General features: G+C 36.7%; 1 protein-coding gene across 1 annotated transcript in view; it reads right to left on the bottom strand.

Moving 5' to 3' along the window:
- Positions 1 to 21,287, bottom strand: part of LOC140151137 (SEC14-like protein 1) — a 92,495-nt gene that overhangs the window by 3,698 nt on the left and 67,510 nt on the right. The window contains exons 8-13 of the mRNA XM_072173358.1: positions 13,421 to 13,509; positions 8,831 to 8,901; positions 7,710 to 8,016; positions 6,646 to 6,783; positions 4,539 to 4,781; positions 2,385 to 2,572 (exon numbers count right to left, since the gene is read on the bottom strand). Of these exons, the coding sequence (XP_072029459.1) occupies positions 2,385 to 2,572; positions 4,539 to 4,781; positions 6,646 to 6,783; positions 7,710 to 8,016; positions 8,831 to 8,901; positions 13,421 to 13,509 (1,036 nt within the window). The remainder of the gene's footprint in view (positions 1 to 2,384; positions 2,573 to 4,538; positions 4,782 to 6,645; positions 6,784 to 7,709; positions 8,017 to 8,830; positions 8,902 to 13,420; positions 13,510 to 21,287) is intronic.

The following is a 21,287-nucleotide window of genomic DNA, read 5'->3' as shown; positions in this document are numbered from 1 at the left end:
CACATGAAATTGTAAACAATTGTGAAAGCATGAACATTCAGATTAAAAGACATATTACACTGGTTTTATCAAAAACAACTGCTTAAATTGAGCAATACTCATTGACTTAAAATTACATCTACTATCATTTGGAAGGCTATTCCACAATTTAGTAGCACGTGAATGGAATGTTCTTTTACCTGCATTAATATTATATGGTGGTTCAAAAAGAGCAAAGTTGGTTTGACTCCTGGTTCCTTTAGAGTGCATATCATGCATAAAAGTGAACTGAGAGGAAAGGTAACCAGGAGCCATTCCTTTCAAGCATTTGAAGGTGAGTGTTGCCATATAGTTGAACCACCTATCATTTAATTTATTCCAATGAAGAGTACTCATCATGTCGTCAATTGGTGTTCTGATATCAGCGGAAAGAATAATACGAGCAAGCCTATTGTGAAGAATTTGGAGGGAGTTGGAGAGCTCAACAGAACAGTTAGACCAAACAGTATTACAATAATCAAAATTAGGCATAACAATTGCATTGGCAAGCATGATGAGGGTATCTTTTGGAATATAAGGTTTGACACGCTTAATTACACCACATCGCTTAGAAATACAGGAAGACATTGCATTAATATGATCAGACCAAGCCATGATAGGATCAAATGTAACACCAAGGTACTTAAATACATCAACACGCTCAATAGTATCATTATTGTAATATAAACTAACATCAGTAAAGTTTTTTAACACCCTGCTAGTGCCGAACACCATGAACTTAGTTTTCTGAATGTTTAATGTAAGATTATTATTCTTGAACCAGTCAACAATTTTGGATAAATTACATTGAAGCTTTGATTGAAGAGTAGAAGAGTCATTAGCAGTACATAGTAATGTGGTGTCATCGGCATACATAGTACATTTACAATCAACACTATTAGAAAGACTATTAACAAATATTATAAAAAGAAGCGGGCCTAAAATAGAGCCTTGAGGAATGCCAATATTAATGTTTTTAAAATCAGATAATGTGGCATTAATGTTAACAGCTTGAGCTCTATTACCAAGATAAGATTCAAACCACTCAAGTGTTGTACCTTTTATACCATAGTTGCTAAGTTTTTCAATTAAAAGAGAATGGTTAACACAATCAAAAGCCTTTTTGAGATCAAGAAATATTGCACCGGTGGCTTGTCCATTATCCATGTTTTTTAAAATGAAATCTTGAACATCATTCAGGGTAGTTGCTGTTGAGTGGTTGCTACGGAAACCAGATTGGTTCTCTGACAGAATACCCATAGAAGTTAAATAAGAATATAATTGATTATGAACAGCTCTTTCAATAATTTTGGAAATGAGAGGCAGGACAGAAATAGGCCTGTAATTTCCAACATCCAATTTATCACCTGCCTTAAAAATTGGGGTGACTTTAGCCAACTTCCAGTCTGTTGGATAAACAGATGTATTTAAAGAAAGATTACAAATATATGCTATAGAATGACAAATGTATGGTGCAGCTAGCTTCAACAACTTGACACTAAAATCATCCATACCAGGTGACTTATTGTTTGGAATATCGCAAATATGCTTATATACAAACTCTGGGGTAATATAACTAAACTTAAAAGTACTAGTACATGTATTAAAACTGTTGCTATTAATATTTACATCATCAAAATCTTTAGCAAGTGTAGCCCCTATTGAGGTAAAATAATCATTAAATACATTGGCAGTTTCTTTAAGAGAAGATGTCAACCCGCTATCAGTATCACTCTTCACAGTTGTGATTGTTGAAGAAGATTTTGAAGGCAATAATTTCTTAATTGTAGACCAGAGCTTTTTAGAGTTACCTACATTACTTGTGATAGAATCTGTATAAAATTTCTTTTTAAGAGTGTAACGCAAGTTATTTGCTTTATTGCGATACATTTTTGCCATTTGCCAATCATGCGAATCATTTGTCTTATGAGCCTTACCATAATAGAAATCGCGATCTTTGCAAACAGATAGAAATTCACTGGTGATCCATTCAGGTTGAGAACCTTTTATCGTTTCTCTCTGATAGGTGCATGGATATTACAGGCATCATTAAACATTGATTTCCATGTGTCTAAGGCTATATTTACATCATTAATACTTTGTACATAGTTCCAATTAGTCTTACTGATCGTATTCACAAACTCTTGCTCATTAAAATTCCTATATGATCTGGTTTTAGTAACCTTAGGAGTAGACTTAATTTGTTTCATCTTTCGAACATTCCTCATTTGCTGGGAAGTCCACACTTTTTAATAGCAAGTCTTGTGTATGTCCTCGGTTGCAGGTAAACATGTACCCCCTCCACAAACAATTTTTCCCATCCTTCATCCCACCACTTAAACACAAACAAACAAAAAAGTTCTTACCTGAAATCTGCAGAGGATAGTACCTCGTGGTAAAACATGACCTTTGACTTGATATGGTGATGGGTGTGGCTTTGCATGTGGTGTGGCTTGACCACTGACCCTTTGCCGACCGATGTCAAGGAGTTGTGAGCGCTGTAGTACTTCCACTGAAGTATGTAATAACCTGGCACTTGACACACATGAGATCCCTGAAAGGTGAGCATAATGTGTGGATTATTATGTGTTCAATTCGTCGCTCGCATGACATAGTGGCGTATCAGCCATTTTTGACAAAATGAGATAAGATCAGTTTCATAATCTATGTATAAAGCTCTACATTCTGACAAACTTTCAAGACATACATGTCATTAATTAATTAAGTATTATCACTAATTAGGTTTGGCATATCTCACCCAATGGAATTATTGTGTACAACAGGCCCCTTGTTTTGGACAACATAGTGACATATCAGTGACATACGCCACTATGTCGTAAAAATGTGACATACACCACTATTTTGGTATATCGCGACTGTGTGGCCAATATGGATATGAATTCAACTATTATAGACATACTGGCGTATCACATGTCGTATGTCAATTTTGAATGGAGAATAATTTTTCAAAAAATTTGACATACTGGCGTATAAGTTTAATGACTAATTACAATTAATTGGTGAATGACAGCAATGTATTTTATACATTAAATGAAACCTAAATATTTTTATTTTTATATTCATTCAAGAAAAGGGGACATTTTAATCGAGGCAATGTATGACAAACGGTTAAACGTTGCAAAAACTTCAGATGCAATTATCTCAAAATGGCCATTTTCGTGATACGCCACGTCTTGCGAGCGACGAGTTTATTGAGCCACACAGTTTCTATTAGGGTATTCCAGTTAAAATCTATATACCCCTCCTATGGAAAATAGTCTTGAACTTCACCTACCACAGGGGGTGCAGACTTCAAATAGAGTCACCCATTAAGGCATCCCCATTTGAAATTCACACTCCCTGTGTGGGAGATTGACATCTTCCATGGAAGTGTATGGATTTCAAGTTAAATAGCCTATCGAAAACCTCATTGTATTATTCAAGGAAATTATTCAAAGAAAAGTGTCATCATATCCGTGGACCTAAATATAGATATGCCAATGCAAAGAATTTAAAATCAGAATTGAATAAATGTTGGTCAATGTTTGAAATCAGCTCTACAATGTCAGACACTATAGCTAAAATAATAGTTTCTCGATCGTGAGAGTTCAATAGGCACGCAATGACAATTACGTCGGCGTACAACGCCTACCACACGCTCTGCATTTCCTGTGCATGCACAATCGATCGCGTTATTGTGTCATTCCACTAAACTTGCGACATTACGCAGTGCACGCAGTACATTATATTCTCATGATCGAACAAACTATTATTTTAGCTATACTTGTTGTGGATTTTGATGTCGCTGAAGCTGTTTTTGAACTTTAGTCCAGCTAATATAGGGTAATATTGAATAGAAATGTTTTATTGGCATAAAGAACAAACTGGAAATGTGTTAGGTCTTAGGATTATGGATACAATAATAATTGTCTTTATATTTAAAACAAAAGGAACAGAGTATCAATTGAACAAACACTACACAATATGAATACTGAACATATATTACATATCACTTCTAAAATGCAAAATGCAAGCTCCAGAAACTCACAATCGTTTCCTCAGATTCCATTGCTTATATCTCCTTACAAATCATTATACACACTTTTATACAGCTATCCCCTTACAAATTATTATACAGATTTTTATTTTACAAGCAGACAAACAATGTGTGCATCAATGTATGTATCCTTAATCCATATCTAGTTCATATCATGTTTCAGGTATTATATTACCTACACAATTAATGTAACAAGCACATGCTATACCAATTCAGGTATCGGAGAGACTGATGGTCTCAAGTTTAATTGCATTAATATCTTGGCAGTTATGGAACCACTTTTGAGGGTATGTGTGAGCACATTAAGACCCATATTTAACAAGTCTGTTAATGCACTAACAACATTGATCAATAAACATTAAAGTCTGAAACTGCATGTTTGCAAGCACACAATTCAATTATTGTAAGTAAGGATCTGGCTGCCACAAGACCTACATCACAATAACTTTCGCATTAGCCTTACCTGTATACTTTCTCCAGCCTTGCAGACGAGGGCGCTTTCCACTACTCTGTAATCGATACCAATGGTCATGGACTTGTCTATGACTACCGTGTTGGTAGTACCGTGCATGGCTGATGGTCCTATTGGTTCGCGGTGGACAGGCAGTAGCTTGCGTGAATAGAGCAGAGCAAACTGGATGTCACCGCGTAGCACGTCAAAGTCCCACGTCAGCACTTGTTGTTTCTCCGTTATTTGGACTATGACCTGGGTATGAATTATGGAGAAGAAATCCATACAGTGTTATTGCCTCATTGGTACAAAAAAAATAAGAAAAGAAAAGAGAAAAAAAATAACCATAGAAAAATTGAGTGGATGTTATTAGATGATGAATATGTGCCTGATAAGTGTAGACATCAGATGTAGAGGACCCTGTATTGTAAACTCTCCAAATAGGACCACAGTTTCAATACATTATCCTTTTCCAGTTGAAATCCATGCCCTTATGGAAGACAAAACCTTAATCTCTCACACAAGGTGTGTACATTTCAAATGGAATCATACATTCAAGTAACCCATTTGAAATTCACACTCCCTGTGTGGAAGATTAAGCTCATTTCTATTGAGGGTGTATGGGTTGAAATGACTGGACTTTTAAATATAAGTATAAAGTATATCTGGTGATTCAAGTGGATACAATGGTGTTTGGAAGAGGCAGGCTTTTGAAAACACACACAAAAAAAACATCGAATGATTAACAATCATTTTGATTGATACAACCTGTACACCATGCTTGGGAGATGTCTCTATGACTGCAGTATGTCCATGAACCGTTTAATTATGAAAATGCCTATAGTATGTAGACAAATACTTCATGCTCCATTTACCAAAGACTGATCACTCCAGCCTGTGCATCTACAATGTGTCCTAATAAAAGTTGGTCCCCCATCAAATGGATTGATCTTTTGTCAAAGTGTTTTAGCTCATGTAATGTGTGTACTTTCATGTTCAAAATATATATTGGAAAATATTTGGTCAATTTAGCTTTTATCTTTTGGGAGGGAAAAATGATAATAAACGGAACATTTACACATCTTAGGAATACAAGTTTGTTTAGAAAAGTTCATGAAGAGTTGTGCCTATACTCTTTGGGACACTCTGTAATCATGTCCTTGGTTATTAGTTCAGCAGGCTTATAGCTAGCTACACGATGCAATAATAGAATAATCCTTGTTCCAATCTAACATAAACTCCATATCTGATTAGTAATACTTGGTTGGCCAACATGACAGTATGGCACACGATCCCAGGGCACAGATTATACCAAGCTTTGGTCATGACTCTGTATGTCAAATACGTAACTCAATTTAGAAACTGAACGGCCAAAGTTGGTTGGCTGCAGAAGTATGTTAAGCTAGTATAATCTATAAACTTAATTAGCAAGTGAAGCTTAAAAAGTGCATATGGTATCAAATACGTCAGACACAACATGAATAGGACTTCTCATAAAGCCATAATACATACGTCAGACGCAACATGAATAAGGCGTCTCTTAAAGACATAATACATAATGCTAATATGTCAGTCACAACATAAACAAGACTTATGGGCGCACACCACTAAATAATCGTCCCATTGAAATACGTGTAAAAACACCAGTTTTATTTATTCGTTTTGAGGCCTTTTCGGCGCTTTCTGAGAATTTTAATGATAACCAGTCGATTGCAAATCGATGAAAGTTTAACATATGTTTCAATGTATGGGTAGTCTTCCACCTCGTTTTTCCGGTAGGAGCCGCTAAACAGCGCCCTCACTGTTTTTGACATGCTCTCATGACTGTAAACCCGTTTCTGCCCATTTTTTATACGCGGACCTATTTTCTCGATAATTATAAAAATGCGACTTTTTTAGTGATTCAAATTCATGCACAGGCTTTACACTTTCATTTAAGCTACAATTCGCTACTCTTTCTGATTATTAGTCCAAAGAGCAGCCCATAATACCTCAAAAACTTTCTGAATTTTACCGGAACTCAGTAGGGTTGCACAAATGGCGCATTGATTTAGTGGTGTGCTCCCTTATCTTAAAGTCATAATCCAGTTAACTAACGCTATTCTTGTTTATGACCTACCTCATTTGGCAATCCTTTCTGAAGCACGGCCGACTTGTACACCGTCTCTGAGCATAGCGGCAGTTCATCTGGATTCAGCAGATCATCATGAGATCGATAGCAGGACTTGGGTACGAATCCTCCTTCTGGTATCTCAGTCTAAAATAAAGAACATGTCGGTTACTTTGAATATGTGCCATTTACAACAATGCAAGGACAAGGAATGTGGTGACTGCTTGCTTATTTTGACAAATTCTACAAGAATTAAAGCTGGGATTTAACACAAACCAAGTTTCTCTTCTTAAATTTCAAGGGTGGGTAGCAATTTGGAGATGGGTGGCAGTCATTGTTTAGAGACAAAGGTCAGATCTGGGGAAGCTTTAACTGCTGTGCATACCTAATTTAACAATAATTGTTGCTGATGCTTTGTGCACGAATTAGAGCTTTCTTTTTGACCTAAAAGTTAAATATTACAGCAGGGAGATGGAGATAAGACCTAGTCCATCCTAGATAAAATCCAGTAAACATGCATAAAAAATAAGCTTTTTCAAAGCAAACATCAAGTAGGGCTTAATACCATGCATTGTGTAGATCATGTCTGGTTTAGGGAGAACAATTCCAGGTATGCTTAAGGGTAGGCGAGGTATTGTTGGTGAAGCAACCTAAAAATCGATTTTCATTATCTAGATCAATATATTATTGAAAATTAACACCTTGATGTTTTGCAAAAGTTCATTCTACAAATTGTATACTCTGCAAACTTGCTTAATTTATTGTTGTTAATTAGTTATGTACGTTTTACAAAAGTGTTGTTGTTTCAGCCCTCTTCACAACGTAACTCAAGAACCGCGGCAACTATAAAAGTATATCTGTGATATTTGAATTCTTCTACACGCTCGCTATGAAATGAGCAATGCAGTTTTTGCCAAATCTCACTACCATTCGCAAGATGCTGTGAACTACCAAATCGCAACAGTTTGAAATAGTTAATAACCTTAATGCTTAATACCATGCATTGTGCAAATCATGTCTGGTTTAGGGAGAACAATTCCAGGTATGCTTGAGTATAAAGAATATTCACTTACATAGCATTCACCGCCTAAGAAATCAGGCAAATAAGTAGGGTCAATATGATCCGGCAACCCTCCTACATCCATATGATTCTTGCCACCATAGATGAGGAACTTCTCTCGCGTGTTCTCGTCAATAAAAGGTGACACCAATGTCCACACAACTGGGAAGATTCGGGGAGCTCGGACTATGAGAAGTTTGCCCATGGTCTCAGGGTAGTTGGCTTCTACAACTTCAATCATTCGTAAGAGAGCTTTGACGCCGGGTCGCCATAAATGCCGCATGCTGAGGCCTTCACAGTCAACTATGCAGGTCCAGGAACTGTGTAGGATAAAAATATAAGGTCAGTGAGGTTTGAGGTTTGATTTAGAAAGTTGGGGTACATATGGAATCAATGGTATCCTGAGAAAAATAACTGATGCAATGAAAAGCATCATAAAGCCACATCAGGTACGCTACAGTCTGTCCCAAAAAGATTGCCATTTATCTGTTTAACCATGTTGTTACTTGATCATTTCCTAAATCCATGCCCACCAACTTTTCAATGCTTTTGTTGGCTTCACAACAGACAACAAAGTGTCTAGTTTCAACACACAAAACCCTTTCAGACATTAGATAAAGACATTCCATAGAATTCTGTATATTACTGGGTGATCAGGACATGCAAGATTTTATCTTTCCCCAGATTAACTGGCCTGGTAGGTAGCCACGCACATAATCATTCGCCAGTCACTGGTTAGGGGGGATAAAAACTTGCAGCTTTCAGACACTGGAGTGGAGACATAACTGCATCATCTTGGTAGCTGTGCACATCAATATTACGTGCTGGTCACTCTGGGAGAGATAAAAACTTGCAGCTTTTAGACATTGGAGACATTTCGTCATCCTGGTCTGAGACGAATATACTTTCGACTCAGATCCTGGTAGCCGTGCACATTATCATTCACCAGGCACTCTTATGGGAGATAAACCTTGTAGCTTTCACACATTGGAGACATAATTGCATCATCCTGGTAGCCGTGTGCATTATCATGCGCCGGTCACTCTGGGGAAAATTAAAAACTTGCAGCTTTCAAACATAATTACATCATGTGGTAGATACACACATAATATTATTAATCCTTTCTATGCTTACCTGATGGGTTTTCCTGTCCGCCTTGTTGCCTCCTCCGTTCTCCTTAAACCTTCCTCATTTATTGATAATACCTACAAAAACAAAAGCAAAATAATTAACAATGAGCGAAAATGAAATGAAGTCAACAAATAGCTAACTCTCCAAAGCACCTGGGACTACTTTGGGGGTAAAGGGCCAACGAGCCAGGGACTAAAATTTCCAAATAGTCCCGAAGACCCGCTAAATTCAGACAAATGTGTGTGAAAATTAAGCCATTTTTCTTTTATAAGCGACATTGCACGCATGAGGTATCAAAATGCCTGTAAATCCTCTTTTCTATGTTAGAATGTTGTGAATACAATTAATAGTTCTGAAGCTATATGTGTATTTATAAATGCTGCATAAATTTTTGTGAAGACTTCATTTGGTTAGCAGCAAGAAGTTCTTTTAAAATGTCACTCTTTTTTTCACTTGGGTATACAATGTACTGTACATTGTGATTTACACACATGTATTACATTGCATCTCATATGTACCACACCATACAGATGTATAATTAAGATAAAATATTGAGGAGCAATCTCTGGAGGAATCCAGAAACCGTTGAGTTGTATATCATCCCTCAAGGATTTCCAGGATCTCAATGAATATTGCAAGCAATGACCTTTACCTGATGACAACCAATCTTGTTAACACTTCTCACATGGCTCGCAAGTTGCAACTTGTACTGATATCCTCAAATTCTACACCCCCAACAAAAATTGAGAGTGCCTCAATGGACAAAAATGTAACACTTCCATATTAGGCTATTCCAGTTGAAATTCATACACCTTCTATGGAAGACATGACCCTTACCTTCTACACAGGGAGTGTGAATTTCAAATGGGGTTACTACCGTATTTTCTTGAACAGTCGCCCCAGGGGCGTCGCATTTTCCAAAGGGGGGGTAGCGTTTATTAGAGGTCATTTTTAGAACGATTATTCCTGTTAAAACATTAGGTTAAGCTGAAAACTCACGCTGAAATGATGAACTATGAACTTAGGAACGATGACTTCCGGGTTTACAACAAGATTTTGGCCAATTACCGACACCATTAGCAACCATGTGTGCACCTTGGTAAGCTAACTACACAAGATAGCATGGAAATATCCTCATTTTTGAATCATCTTGGTTGAAGAAAGTGGTGGGGGCATTTAATTGAAGGGGGCGACTATTCAAGGAAATATGGTACATTTGAAATCTACACCCCCTGTTTGGGCGATTAAGGTCATGTCTACCATAAGGGGTGTATGGATTTCAACTGGAATAGCCTATACAGATGAAGGAAAATAGATATATAAAGAGAGAAACACAGAGACAAAGGGACAGAGGGAAAGACACAGGCTGACAGAGGGAAATATTTAGAGTAGGTTAGAATAGAGGAGAGACAGATCTAGTAGACACCATGGACCACAATAGCCTCTTTCCAATGGCATAGTCCAATAACCTCAATAACTTAATCGTAGTGCAAAATTTGACCTCAAGTTGCAGAGTATGAGTTTTTGTACCCAAATTTTCAAAGGTCATTCAATGAATGTAAAAATGTATTGGGGTTAAAGAACTGCGCCCCTGATAAATGAGCATGTTGTGGATCCTAGTGAGACAGACAGGCCTTTTAGAAAGCCTTCAAATTGGGGAACATAAAAATAGCAAGAGATTCTGTTTGCACTTATCATTTTCAGATAAGCAACAGAGCTGTATTTTTAAAATATTTATTGATTTGTAAGAACTGTCAACTAGAATCAAGCATCTGACAGAGTGGGGCTAACATGACATACTACATTAATGCCATGACTCAATGGCAAGGATACTAAAGGTTACATCACAGCATATATGCAAGCATAAGAATTTGATAAATTTGCAGCTGCTGCCTCCCATGTTGGCAGTTTGTAATGATTTCCTAATAGCAAATCCCATCAGATATTCAACTCAAAAGCATCAGTGGCCTGAGATATTGTGATTAAATTACTTCAAGAACCACTGCCCCAAGATTTGACATCTTAAACGTTAATAAAACAGCACCAACAGGAGGTATGACTTTGTTGCTCTAAATCGAGGGCAAGTAATTTGGTTAGGCAGCGACTTAAAAGGTTTAATCACAAGTTGTCACATTATTAAATCCAACCGAAATCTTATTACATTTGGCTTAGGGGATATGTTGACTAAGACTGGCCCACAGTAACATCTTACACAGAGTGAAGGACCCAATGAGTGTATCAAACGATAATGATCACAGGCTGATGAATTTTTTCTCTAGAGGAAAAGCCAGGGACAGCTAAAAGGGAATTTTCAAGTGTGGAGGTTATTTGGAAGCATGGCTTTACAAAAGAGTAATGGGGTTTTGTACATGTAGTTCAGGGATTCACAACTGGGGAGGGGGTGCTACTTGTGGTGCAGTGTCGCATTGCAAATGGCACATCCCGGTGTCGTCACTTAACATTGACTATGTGTACGCATGATCGTTCCCAATTTCGCGAAAAAAGGGGTTATTTTTAAACTATGTTCGCGAACATTTTATGTTCGCGATGTTTAAAAAATAGGGTTGTTTTTGACGACGGTGTACTCGAAATTAAAAAATAGGGTATATTTTTGTGAATCATGAATGTTGAAATCCCAAGAAATCTTACCATTTCTCGCTCAATTTACTCCCAGATTTCACTTTTTTGCCTTCCTAATATCCCGGCCTAATATTCAGCAACACGCTCGACTCGGTTTTATTTGTTTCATGGTTTGTTTATACCGATTACGTCACTGGGGACTTACCCAGTTTGGCCGCTGATTCCAAGGGACTTTTTTCATTGGCTTTATTAATGACACGCCCGGCCTCCGGAGCCTTGACAAACTGGGTACCCACAAACCGGACCACAAACTCTTCGAAATGGCACCTGATCATAAAGGAATTGTTTGTGGCAAATGCCAGAATTTCCCCAGAAATGCCGCGATTGTGACGAGTTTCTGCTAGAAGCCGGTTCGATTAAGTGTGCATATATTGTGATTGCTATCCAGGAGTTTATGTATGAAAAATTGGTCACATTCAAGCTTTATTTTGCACAAACAAAAAAAATCGGGAGGAAAGATTAATAACTGTATCATAAAAACACATGATGCATCCTATTGGATGTATTTGTATATATTTTTCTGTTATTTTCCTCATTTATATATATAAAAAGGACAACAGAGTTCTCCTCAGAAAAGAAAATGAATCAGAACAAGTGTTTTGTGTGTGTTCTTGAAATGTTAAAAAAGGGGTACTTTTGTAAAAGTGTACTTGAAATGCAAAAAATAGGGTATTTTTTAAGGCTAATTTGTACCCGTTTTAAGTGTAAAATAGGGGTAACAAATGACGAAAATGTTCTTGAAACCAGCATAAAATAGGGGGGTATTTTTGACTTAGGGAACGATCATGCGTTACGCCTTTGAATGTTAAGTGACGACACCGGGTGGCACATGGTCACTAGTAAAAGAAAAAAGAGACATTTTTGTACCTTGGTTAATCAAGAAATCATTTAAGCCATGCCATATAATAAAAATTCCTTTAAAAAAGGAATGGGCACCCAATGGGAGCTTTGATGTCATGTGCTGAAACAGCTTGAAATGAAAAAGGCTAAAAATCCAAGAACTTCCCAGGGGTGCTGCCATACACACTTTCAACATAAGAGAGATTTAGATTAAAGTGGCATGTTTTCCGAATATCACAGAAAACAGAAAAAAATCACGGAAAAAGAGTACAATGTAGAATATGGAAAACAGCATTTTTGCTACTAAAATAATAATTGAAAGAAAGTGGAAAGTGAAAAATTTTCAGCACGGAAAAGCATGGAATTTGCCATTTTAGAAAACGGAAAACTTGCCACTCTAATTTAGATTCTGAAATGGTGTTTTGACATCACATTGCATTAGTTAAAGTTTCACTTTCCCTTCATATTTGTTTAGTTAACTATCCATGAACTATGGCAATTTACTTTATTTCTGCATCCGCAAACCGGGATCCGCAGCAAGGTCATTCAGGATATAATCACTGCTACCACCCACAATATGGTACTAGTAATTACATTAATTTGTTTCAGATTCAGATAAAAAATGATAAGGTTGTGGGAAAATAATTGTTTTGCTAGGGTTCCCCACCACTTGAAACTGCATGGTTGGTCCGTTGCAAAAACATTTTATTTTGCATGCGTGATAAACAGTCCTGAATATATGTCCTGAAAATGCCCATCTACCACTGTCTGGGGCACCATTAGTGCGCCATCAATTGACGAAATCATGTTACTTAAAGTTCCTGGGAATATATATTAATGGCGATCAATGAACTACGTGTATGGGGAGGTTTCTTTCACTGCGAAATTGTGGTTTATATGGATGTTGGTGTGAAAACTTGTATATTTTTGGACTATCTACACTAATACATAGATTCTCTACATGTACTGCTTGAAAAAAATATGGGTCAGGGCCTAAGCTACGATTGGTCAAGGGACCTTAACCAAACAATTATTTTTCCATGGCCTAAGCTACACATTCACACACCCACCAACATTTGTTTGGGTACATTTCATAAGATGTTTTATACTCACATGTCTTAGGATGCCTTCTTCTCCCACTGCTTTGATAAGACCTTTTACATCCACTAGTCCTAAACGCATAATGAACACTGGTCTACCCTCTGTCAAATAAACACAGAAATAGAACAAATTAGTACACAAATCATTTCCAAAATATAATGGTCAACTTTACACATGGCTATGATCTGGGGAAGCTCTAGTAAAGAGCCTCTGCACTATTCACAAGCAATCTACTGTCTATGTTGAGGTGGTGGCAGCGAACATGTTGGTGTGCATCAGCGCTATGTGCCTCTGCTTGTGTTAACACGCTCGCTGTTTGGACATCGCAATCCTAGCGAACTGATCCAGTTCTGCATCTGGGTGGGGTTTCTTTTTTTGGTAAAGAAGAGGTGGGAGGTGTTCAAATGAAGAAAGAAATCCAAACCAAAGAAATAAACAATGGAAATAAGTTTGTACGGATTTTGCAAGCTGTTTAGCTAAATACCTTTAGTATTATGAAGTTATCATCAAATCGCAAGTAGTTGACTTCAAGGCAACTTTGACGTTACGTTGCAAGCCATGACTGAACGCTAGTAGAAGTTTTACAATCATTATAGGCATTTGAACACTAGTGATTTTTTAATCGCACACTGTGTTTGCTCATATGATATGGGCATTAGATATACTTGTATTCAGGGCCTTCCATTCACCTAATGACTTGATTATGCAGGTTAATCCCATGAGAACTACCTGCCTATTGGTCAAAAAGAAGTTTTCATTATTAATTGGACCAATCAGCAAGTTTGTTAGAATATTTTCACCACACAAAACAATTGGAGTGAATTATTTGCAAAGCTCCATTCTGATTGGCGATTAAAATGAAGATACCATGTAATTGACCAATCAGGGGCAATGTTAGATCGGCAGGTAGTGCTCAGGCGGCTAAGTATACAGAAAAGCGTGATATTTTTGCGGCATTAAAAATATTTCCAAGGTTCATTTAGAATTGGGTAAATGAATCATGAAAGTACTCCGTCCTTTGGAGGGATGTTAAGCTGTCGGTCCTGTGTACAGGTACCATACCTGTACATATATCTTGGGAGTCAGTTTTGAAATGAGTATGGTGATAACCTCTGACTGTTCCCAACCCATCGCGGTGTTCAAATGGACCCCGAGTGGAAATAAGCTTCAATAGAGGCTTTCTTGGGTTATCCAAGGTTGTCAAAACCTGAACAAATCAAATTTTAAAAAATTCTATTAGGAAAAAATATTTGTGTGAATAAAATATCATAAATCAACTACAGTCGTGAAATTTTCATGCACACTGACATTTCATAATTACTGAAAACTGGTAACAAGTCTGTAATATATTCATCAAAAGTAAACGGTGGGTTCACATTTACATTTATTTTCTTGAATTCATTTTCTAGCTTTGCCCATAAGATCCTAGTGCATGTTTATATTCATTCAAATCTATAATACCGATTTCTCCCACTGATGTTTTTAGTATATCTTTTCTTGACGTCACTCTGTCATCAACGACCTAGATATATTGGTCAACTCCTCTGCCAAGCACCTGGTCGTCAATAATATCCACATATGGATAAGTCTCTGTCACAATATTTACTACCTGAAGCCATATTCTATATCAAAGAAAATTTATTCTGTCGTTTATAGCATTAGAAAATTCCAAAGATAAATAATATTAGAATATTTATAACCAGCATAATTATGTAGCTGTCAGCTGCACCCCCCCCACACACACACACAAGGGACTAGTGGGGACTTAGCTGAGGATGTAATTTGGGAAACTGTTACAAACATGTGAAATTTCCTGGTTAAGCAGGCCACTATTTTCCTGTACGTCCCTGTCCACCACGGCCAAGTCCTCTAACCCTAGGCAACTGCCCGAAAGATCACAAAACATAAATTTCAAAGCTTGTGAAATATCCAGGAAGTAGTAAAAAATCCTGAAAACAGCATAAAATTGGGCTAAAATACCCTAAAACGGGCTGAAAATCAATAAAATTGTGTAAATTTTGGCCACAAAAAATTCAGGAAATCTGGATAAATCCTGAAGAATCACACCCTGGTATCATAATACTAATCACAGAGTGTCCATCCGTCTGTCCGCGCGCTATCACGTTCGCGCGGTTCGATATCGCGTACACGCGGTGCTATATCGCGTGCTCGCGTTGTGCTATCGCGGAGTATCAACGGGGGTGAGAGCAGAGTACCGCATTGAGAGATGTATGATCTTAGTAGTTTGAAAGGTCAGGACAAGTATTATGGGTAACGGGTGTTGGGTAATAGAGATAGGCCTATCACGAGAACCGTGCAACCCGAGAACCGCGAAATCTAGTAAGGTAATAATTATAGTAACTCAATTTTCAAAAATGCCTCCTTTGGCCCCCTTTGGCCCCCCCATGGAGCAGATCGTGTCACCAGCAGATTTGAAAGTCTCTTTTAACAAATTACAAAATCACTAAAAGGATTGTCCATTAAAAAGCTATACTGGTTTGTATCAGAAACTAGGAAGGCATCCATCAAAAATATTGCTGATAGAGAGAGAGAGCTGATGATATTTATAAAACTAACTTTGATATTTGATACTGAGTGGTTTTACCAAGAAATTAATTCTATAAAAAGATGCTTTTTCATTTTTTTACTTTTACTTCCAGTGATTAAAAAATGCATCAATAAAAAAATTGTTTTATGGTTCATATGACAGTGGTAACAGCTTGGTGTTTCTGGCCACCATTTGGGTTTTATACTTTGCTTTCTTTAAAATGGACATTATCCATTATTCCCGTTTCATTATAATGTGTATCTTCTTGTATAAATTTGTTAACAAGTTAAAACTGTCAGAAAACGAGGTTCTTATACTATGATCTACACCCACCATGTTATATGTCTAATAAGGTTCCATATTTGGATTAATAAATCTAAACATTTTAGAGTTGTTGTGCAGTAACTTAAAATTAAATTGCATCCGGTCAACCACCTATAATACAAATTTAGAAAAAATCAAAAACAAAAAGTATGCAACAAAATAGGTATACTCAGGGATTGAGCTTTCAAAATAATAGGCATGCTACAAATCGTACTTCTGCAAATGTTAAGGCGGGCTATCAGGTGTGCTATTAAAATGCACTCGCTAAGAAGTTTAGGAATTGAGGTGTGCTATAAATCACACTCGGACAGGCGAGGTGTGCGATCGCACTTGTGTGCCTTAAAACTCAATCCCTGTATACTTTCAGACTCTTGGCACCAAATGGCCGAATTGTTCCAAAATCAACACGCCAAAATAATAAATCATCATTTTGCCATTGGTTTCTTTCATCATCTTTGGTTTTAAATTTTATGATATTTTCATGAGTTTGAGTGTGTGTGGGAAGACAGAAGAGGAGACTATTATATTCATCCTCGGTCCAGATAATAAAGAAACAAAATTGCATTTCTAATCAGAAAATGTAATCTGCTTTGCAAGCATAAGTATACATTGGCCTGTCAGCTCAGAATACTTAAGGAATTAAATTGCATAAAAATAACAGAATTTGTGATCCTCTTTGCGTGCACAAGCTGACGTACACACATCCTTCCCCCACGGACAGGCAGGCACGGTTTGTTTACTGCATGCCATATTAGCCAGTTAATTATGCAACTGACATTCATTTAATGGACAGTAACCATCTCTCGTGTCCGGAGTATTCAAACAGGAAATGTGACAAGCGCTTCAATCTGTTACAGCCTTAACACGATGATCTATACCTGATGTAGGATGGTAATCAGGAGGGGTGTCTATTCTTCCAGAAAATCTAAAATATTCCCTCACCCTGCTGCAGTGTGTCACATCCTTCCCCATCTGGAATCCCACAAAAATGGACCCAAAAGGGAAAAATTTATGCTGGTTGCTATTAGCTTTGCTCCAAAGCCGACCTATTTTCCATCCAATTGAAAGAAAAAATGAAACACCATGCCATATGCCCTCTGACACTATAGTAAAGACCAGCTATAGGTCGGCTGGCGCCTCGGTGAGTGGACTTTCGCGGTTGGTGGGTGGGGTAGACCAATATCTGCGGGTAGACAGTGATCTTTACTGCATAGTGGTCCTACTTACTTGTTGGTGACTTTATATGTAGCTTGCCTATAGTGAATATAGTGGTAATATAGCCATAAACACACACACACCATGCACCATCGCTATCAAGTGTGGAAATTCCAATCGTGGAGGGTCACACACACATTCTAAATGCGGAGCTCATCGTATACAACTGACTGACTGTGGAGGTATTTGTGGCTCGATCAAGGGAAATGAGTCGGATGTCACTTATACTGATTTTGAGTTATTGGCAAAGAAAGTGTTAAAATTCTTTTGTTTTATATTGTTTTCATCGATTGATAAATTGACGTAACTTTGCAAAGAAAAGTCATATCAACATGGGGTTTTCAGTTTCTGAAAACTCTAAATGTCCTGTTTAGAAACATAATGTAGAACTCATTTTCGACCAGGGTTGACATGTGACTCATTCCCCTTGATCATATCACATTTTCAATGCAAGTATGGAGTTTCCAACCGTGGAGATTCATACACACCCCCATACACATTCTAAAATTACACAAACCTCCCCAGTTTGAATGTGGTTGCAAATGCACCCCAACTTAAACTTGTCCATCAACTCAACCCTCAGCACAGATTTGTCCAGCTGCTATGGTTAAGGGGTGGGGTATGAACGTTTGGACACTATTTATTGTGGGACATTAGAGCACATCAGACATATCAATTGCATTCTGAATACGAAGAATGTCCTTCTGATATCAAATAATTTTGATTTTTTGAAATTCGCAATGTAATACACATTTTATGGCAAATGATTAAAATTGATATTTTTGATATTTAACAGTACTCAAGTAAACTTTATAAAGCTGATGATTTATACTTAAAGTGTATGTAGGTGGGATGAAAAGCCGACGATCAATTGAAAATTGTGACCTTTCATATTGAAGATATGGATTTTTTCCCAAAAAATCCATATCTTCAATATGAAAGGTCAAAATTTTCAATTGATCGTCGGCTTTTCCTCCCAGCTACATACACTTTAAGAATATATCATTAGATTTATAAAATTTACTTCGAGGACTATTACATATCAAAAATGTGAAAAATATCAAATTTTAATAATTTGTCATAAAATTTGTATTATATCATGAATTTCAAAAAATGAAAATCATTTGATATCAGAAAGACATTCTTCGTATTCAGAATGCAATTTGATATGTCTGATGTGCTCTCATGTCCCACAAAAATTACTGTTGAAACGCTCATTCCAGATCCCTTAAGAACTTGTCCACCAGCATTTCAACTTGCCAGGAGGCTTACAAAATTTTTTTTGCTAAGTGTTTGACCATTCATTAGAAATTTGTTAAAGAGTGCCTAGCTACAAATGGGATTTGATCAAAAATGCTTAAATTTACAACTGGCCACCTCGACAAGTAACAGCCCTGTTACAACTTGCCCGGTATTATGTAACTCATAATTACCAATAGGGAAGTGCCAAATTTGACTCATACACCCCCATCCATCTATACTCACACTCCACATAACACCCCCACACCATCCTGCACCAACCTTGTGTATTGCTCTAGGACATCTGAAACAACATTTAATCGACACACCGGGGACCAAAATAGTAGACTTTTTGTGTGCATAGCTGCGCATGATACACAGTACGAAATACGCCTACCAAGAGAAGTTGATATATTTACTACACAATTATGGGTGTATCTCTAATATGCATCTGGCATGCAATTGTGACCTACTGCAGACCTCTGCAAACAAAGGGGTGTCCTCGGTTGTAGGTTAACATGTATTACACCCCCAAATACACAAACAATCATCAACACCCATCCCCACCCACCCGACTCTCTCACACTCACACATTCCAATCACTTTCAAAACCAAAATTAACCAAACCAAAAAACCAAATCAAACAGAACTAACAAGATTACCGTCAAGCAGTACAAATGTTGAACATGGTGGCATTATGTTCTTACAATTTTACACATCAATTTACAAAGTAATAGATAAATCCAATAAGCCAATTTGCAATGCATTGTGGACTCTTTTGGTACCGCTGACCTCTGACCAATCAGGAAAATTGCTTCAATTATTATTCATATTTATTAGTGCAATAACATGACCATTAAAATATTTTAAATAATTGAATAATTTGTAACATATAAATTTTTTTTATTGTAGTAAAACATAAAAACAATATTTTGTAAGCACAAAATAAAACAATTGTTCCCAAATTTGCTACAACTGTCCAACGATGCTTTGACCATTGTAATGCCGATATCGCTTTTTTTTCTTCAGGTTTGCCAGTATCTGTCTCTCCTCACTATCTATAAATCATGATTTATTTTCAGTAACATTTAGCTAATTTTAGATGTCTGTGAGTAAAAAAACAAGATGCTTCCACTCTTTTGTTATCAAGGTTTTCCACATCTTTACATGTTCTTTTAGGAAAAACAACACAAAAACAGATTATCCTCACTATTTATAAAATAGATTTAAGCACACCTATTCCTGTCTTTGCTTGTAAATATAAGGGTAACTTTTTGTTCTTGGTTTATAAATAATCTTTCATTGCTTTCTGAATAAAGGAAAAGATCAGTCTCTAAATCTCACTGAAATCTCACTGAAATGGTACGTGCTAAACATCACGCTTTCCACATCTCTAGTTGATTTTCATCCCTATAAAATTTATATTGGCGGTTTAGTTTCCAAGGACTTGTGAAAGTCTCTACTGTGTTATGGATTTTTGCACATTTCTAGCAAAATCATTGGGAGAAAATTTTGTTATCCAAATTATATAAATTTGAACAAAAAAGTTTACCGAATGATAACTTTTGATCGAGTTACTTATATCTGTTGAGTTTAAAATGGGCAAACCTAAATAACAAACTTAAAGTTTAACCTGTAAAAGTCTTGCTATATGGCTTCTATACAGGAGAATAGTTTCAATGGATCAAATTGCAGTGAAGCACTTGTTGTTTTTGAGTCCACAAATACTTTGTGCTAAAAATAAGACATTCACATTCCTAAAACCCCAGCTTGATCACATCTCATTTAATTTGAATTTAAAACAATTGTTTTTGATATAAAAATAGAATGGTTGAAAAATAGTATGGTTAAGAAGAGCTGGCAACTAACGATAAAAGTGATGCGTGTCTGTTGTTGCAAGATGTCAACTTCCATCGTTTGCATGCTCAATAAAAGACTATGCTATGTACAATATGCGGTAAATTTCAATACCACGGACTTGATAACCTATGGTAGTATGATATACATGTTTATATTACAGACAATAAAAAAATACAAAAGAAGATGTACACTTTTTTTGACCGTATCTAAAAATCAATTTCAACAACGCACCCTCATTCCTGCGTCATAAGTAGCCTTGAGCAAACGCGACTCCAATAAGCCACTGTATAATGGTGATCAAAGAGGGATGCATGGTCAGGCTATATTTACACATGTGATCAAATTGTAACTGTGGAATTTTGTGGCTAAATTTGGCCATTAAAATCCTTTACTATTTGCTTATAGCTTTGTTTATTTTTTTTAAGTTCCTCTTGCTCTTGTAGTTCAAAGATGCTATTATTTCCACCAAAATGTACATGTAGCATCTACAGATTGGTAAATGAATGTCATTGTTTTATACAAAGTGAAAATTGGCAAAACCAACCTGTATCTAAAACATGCCCTATGCAATTGCTTTTTTTAAATACAAAAAGAAATTACAATTTTGGCTACAAAGCAGCCCAAAAAAAAAGAAAAAAAGGGTGTGTGGGGTGGGTGGGTCAAAAATGCAATAAAAAAATTGACCAGTTATAA

Source organism: Amphiura filiformis, chromosome 4, assembly GCF_039555335.1.
Source record: "Amphiura filiformis chromosome 4, Afil_fr2py, whole genome shotgun sequence".
In the NCBI taxonomy this organism is placed as follows: Eukaryota; Metazoa; Echinodermata; class Ophiuroidea; order Amphilepidida; family Amphiuridae; genus Amphiura; species Amphiura filiformis.
Note: the sequence above shows the minus strand (reverse complement) of the source record. Positions and strands in the feature narration are given on the sequence as shown.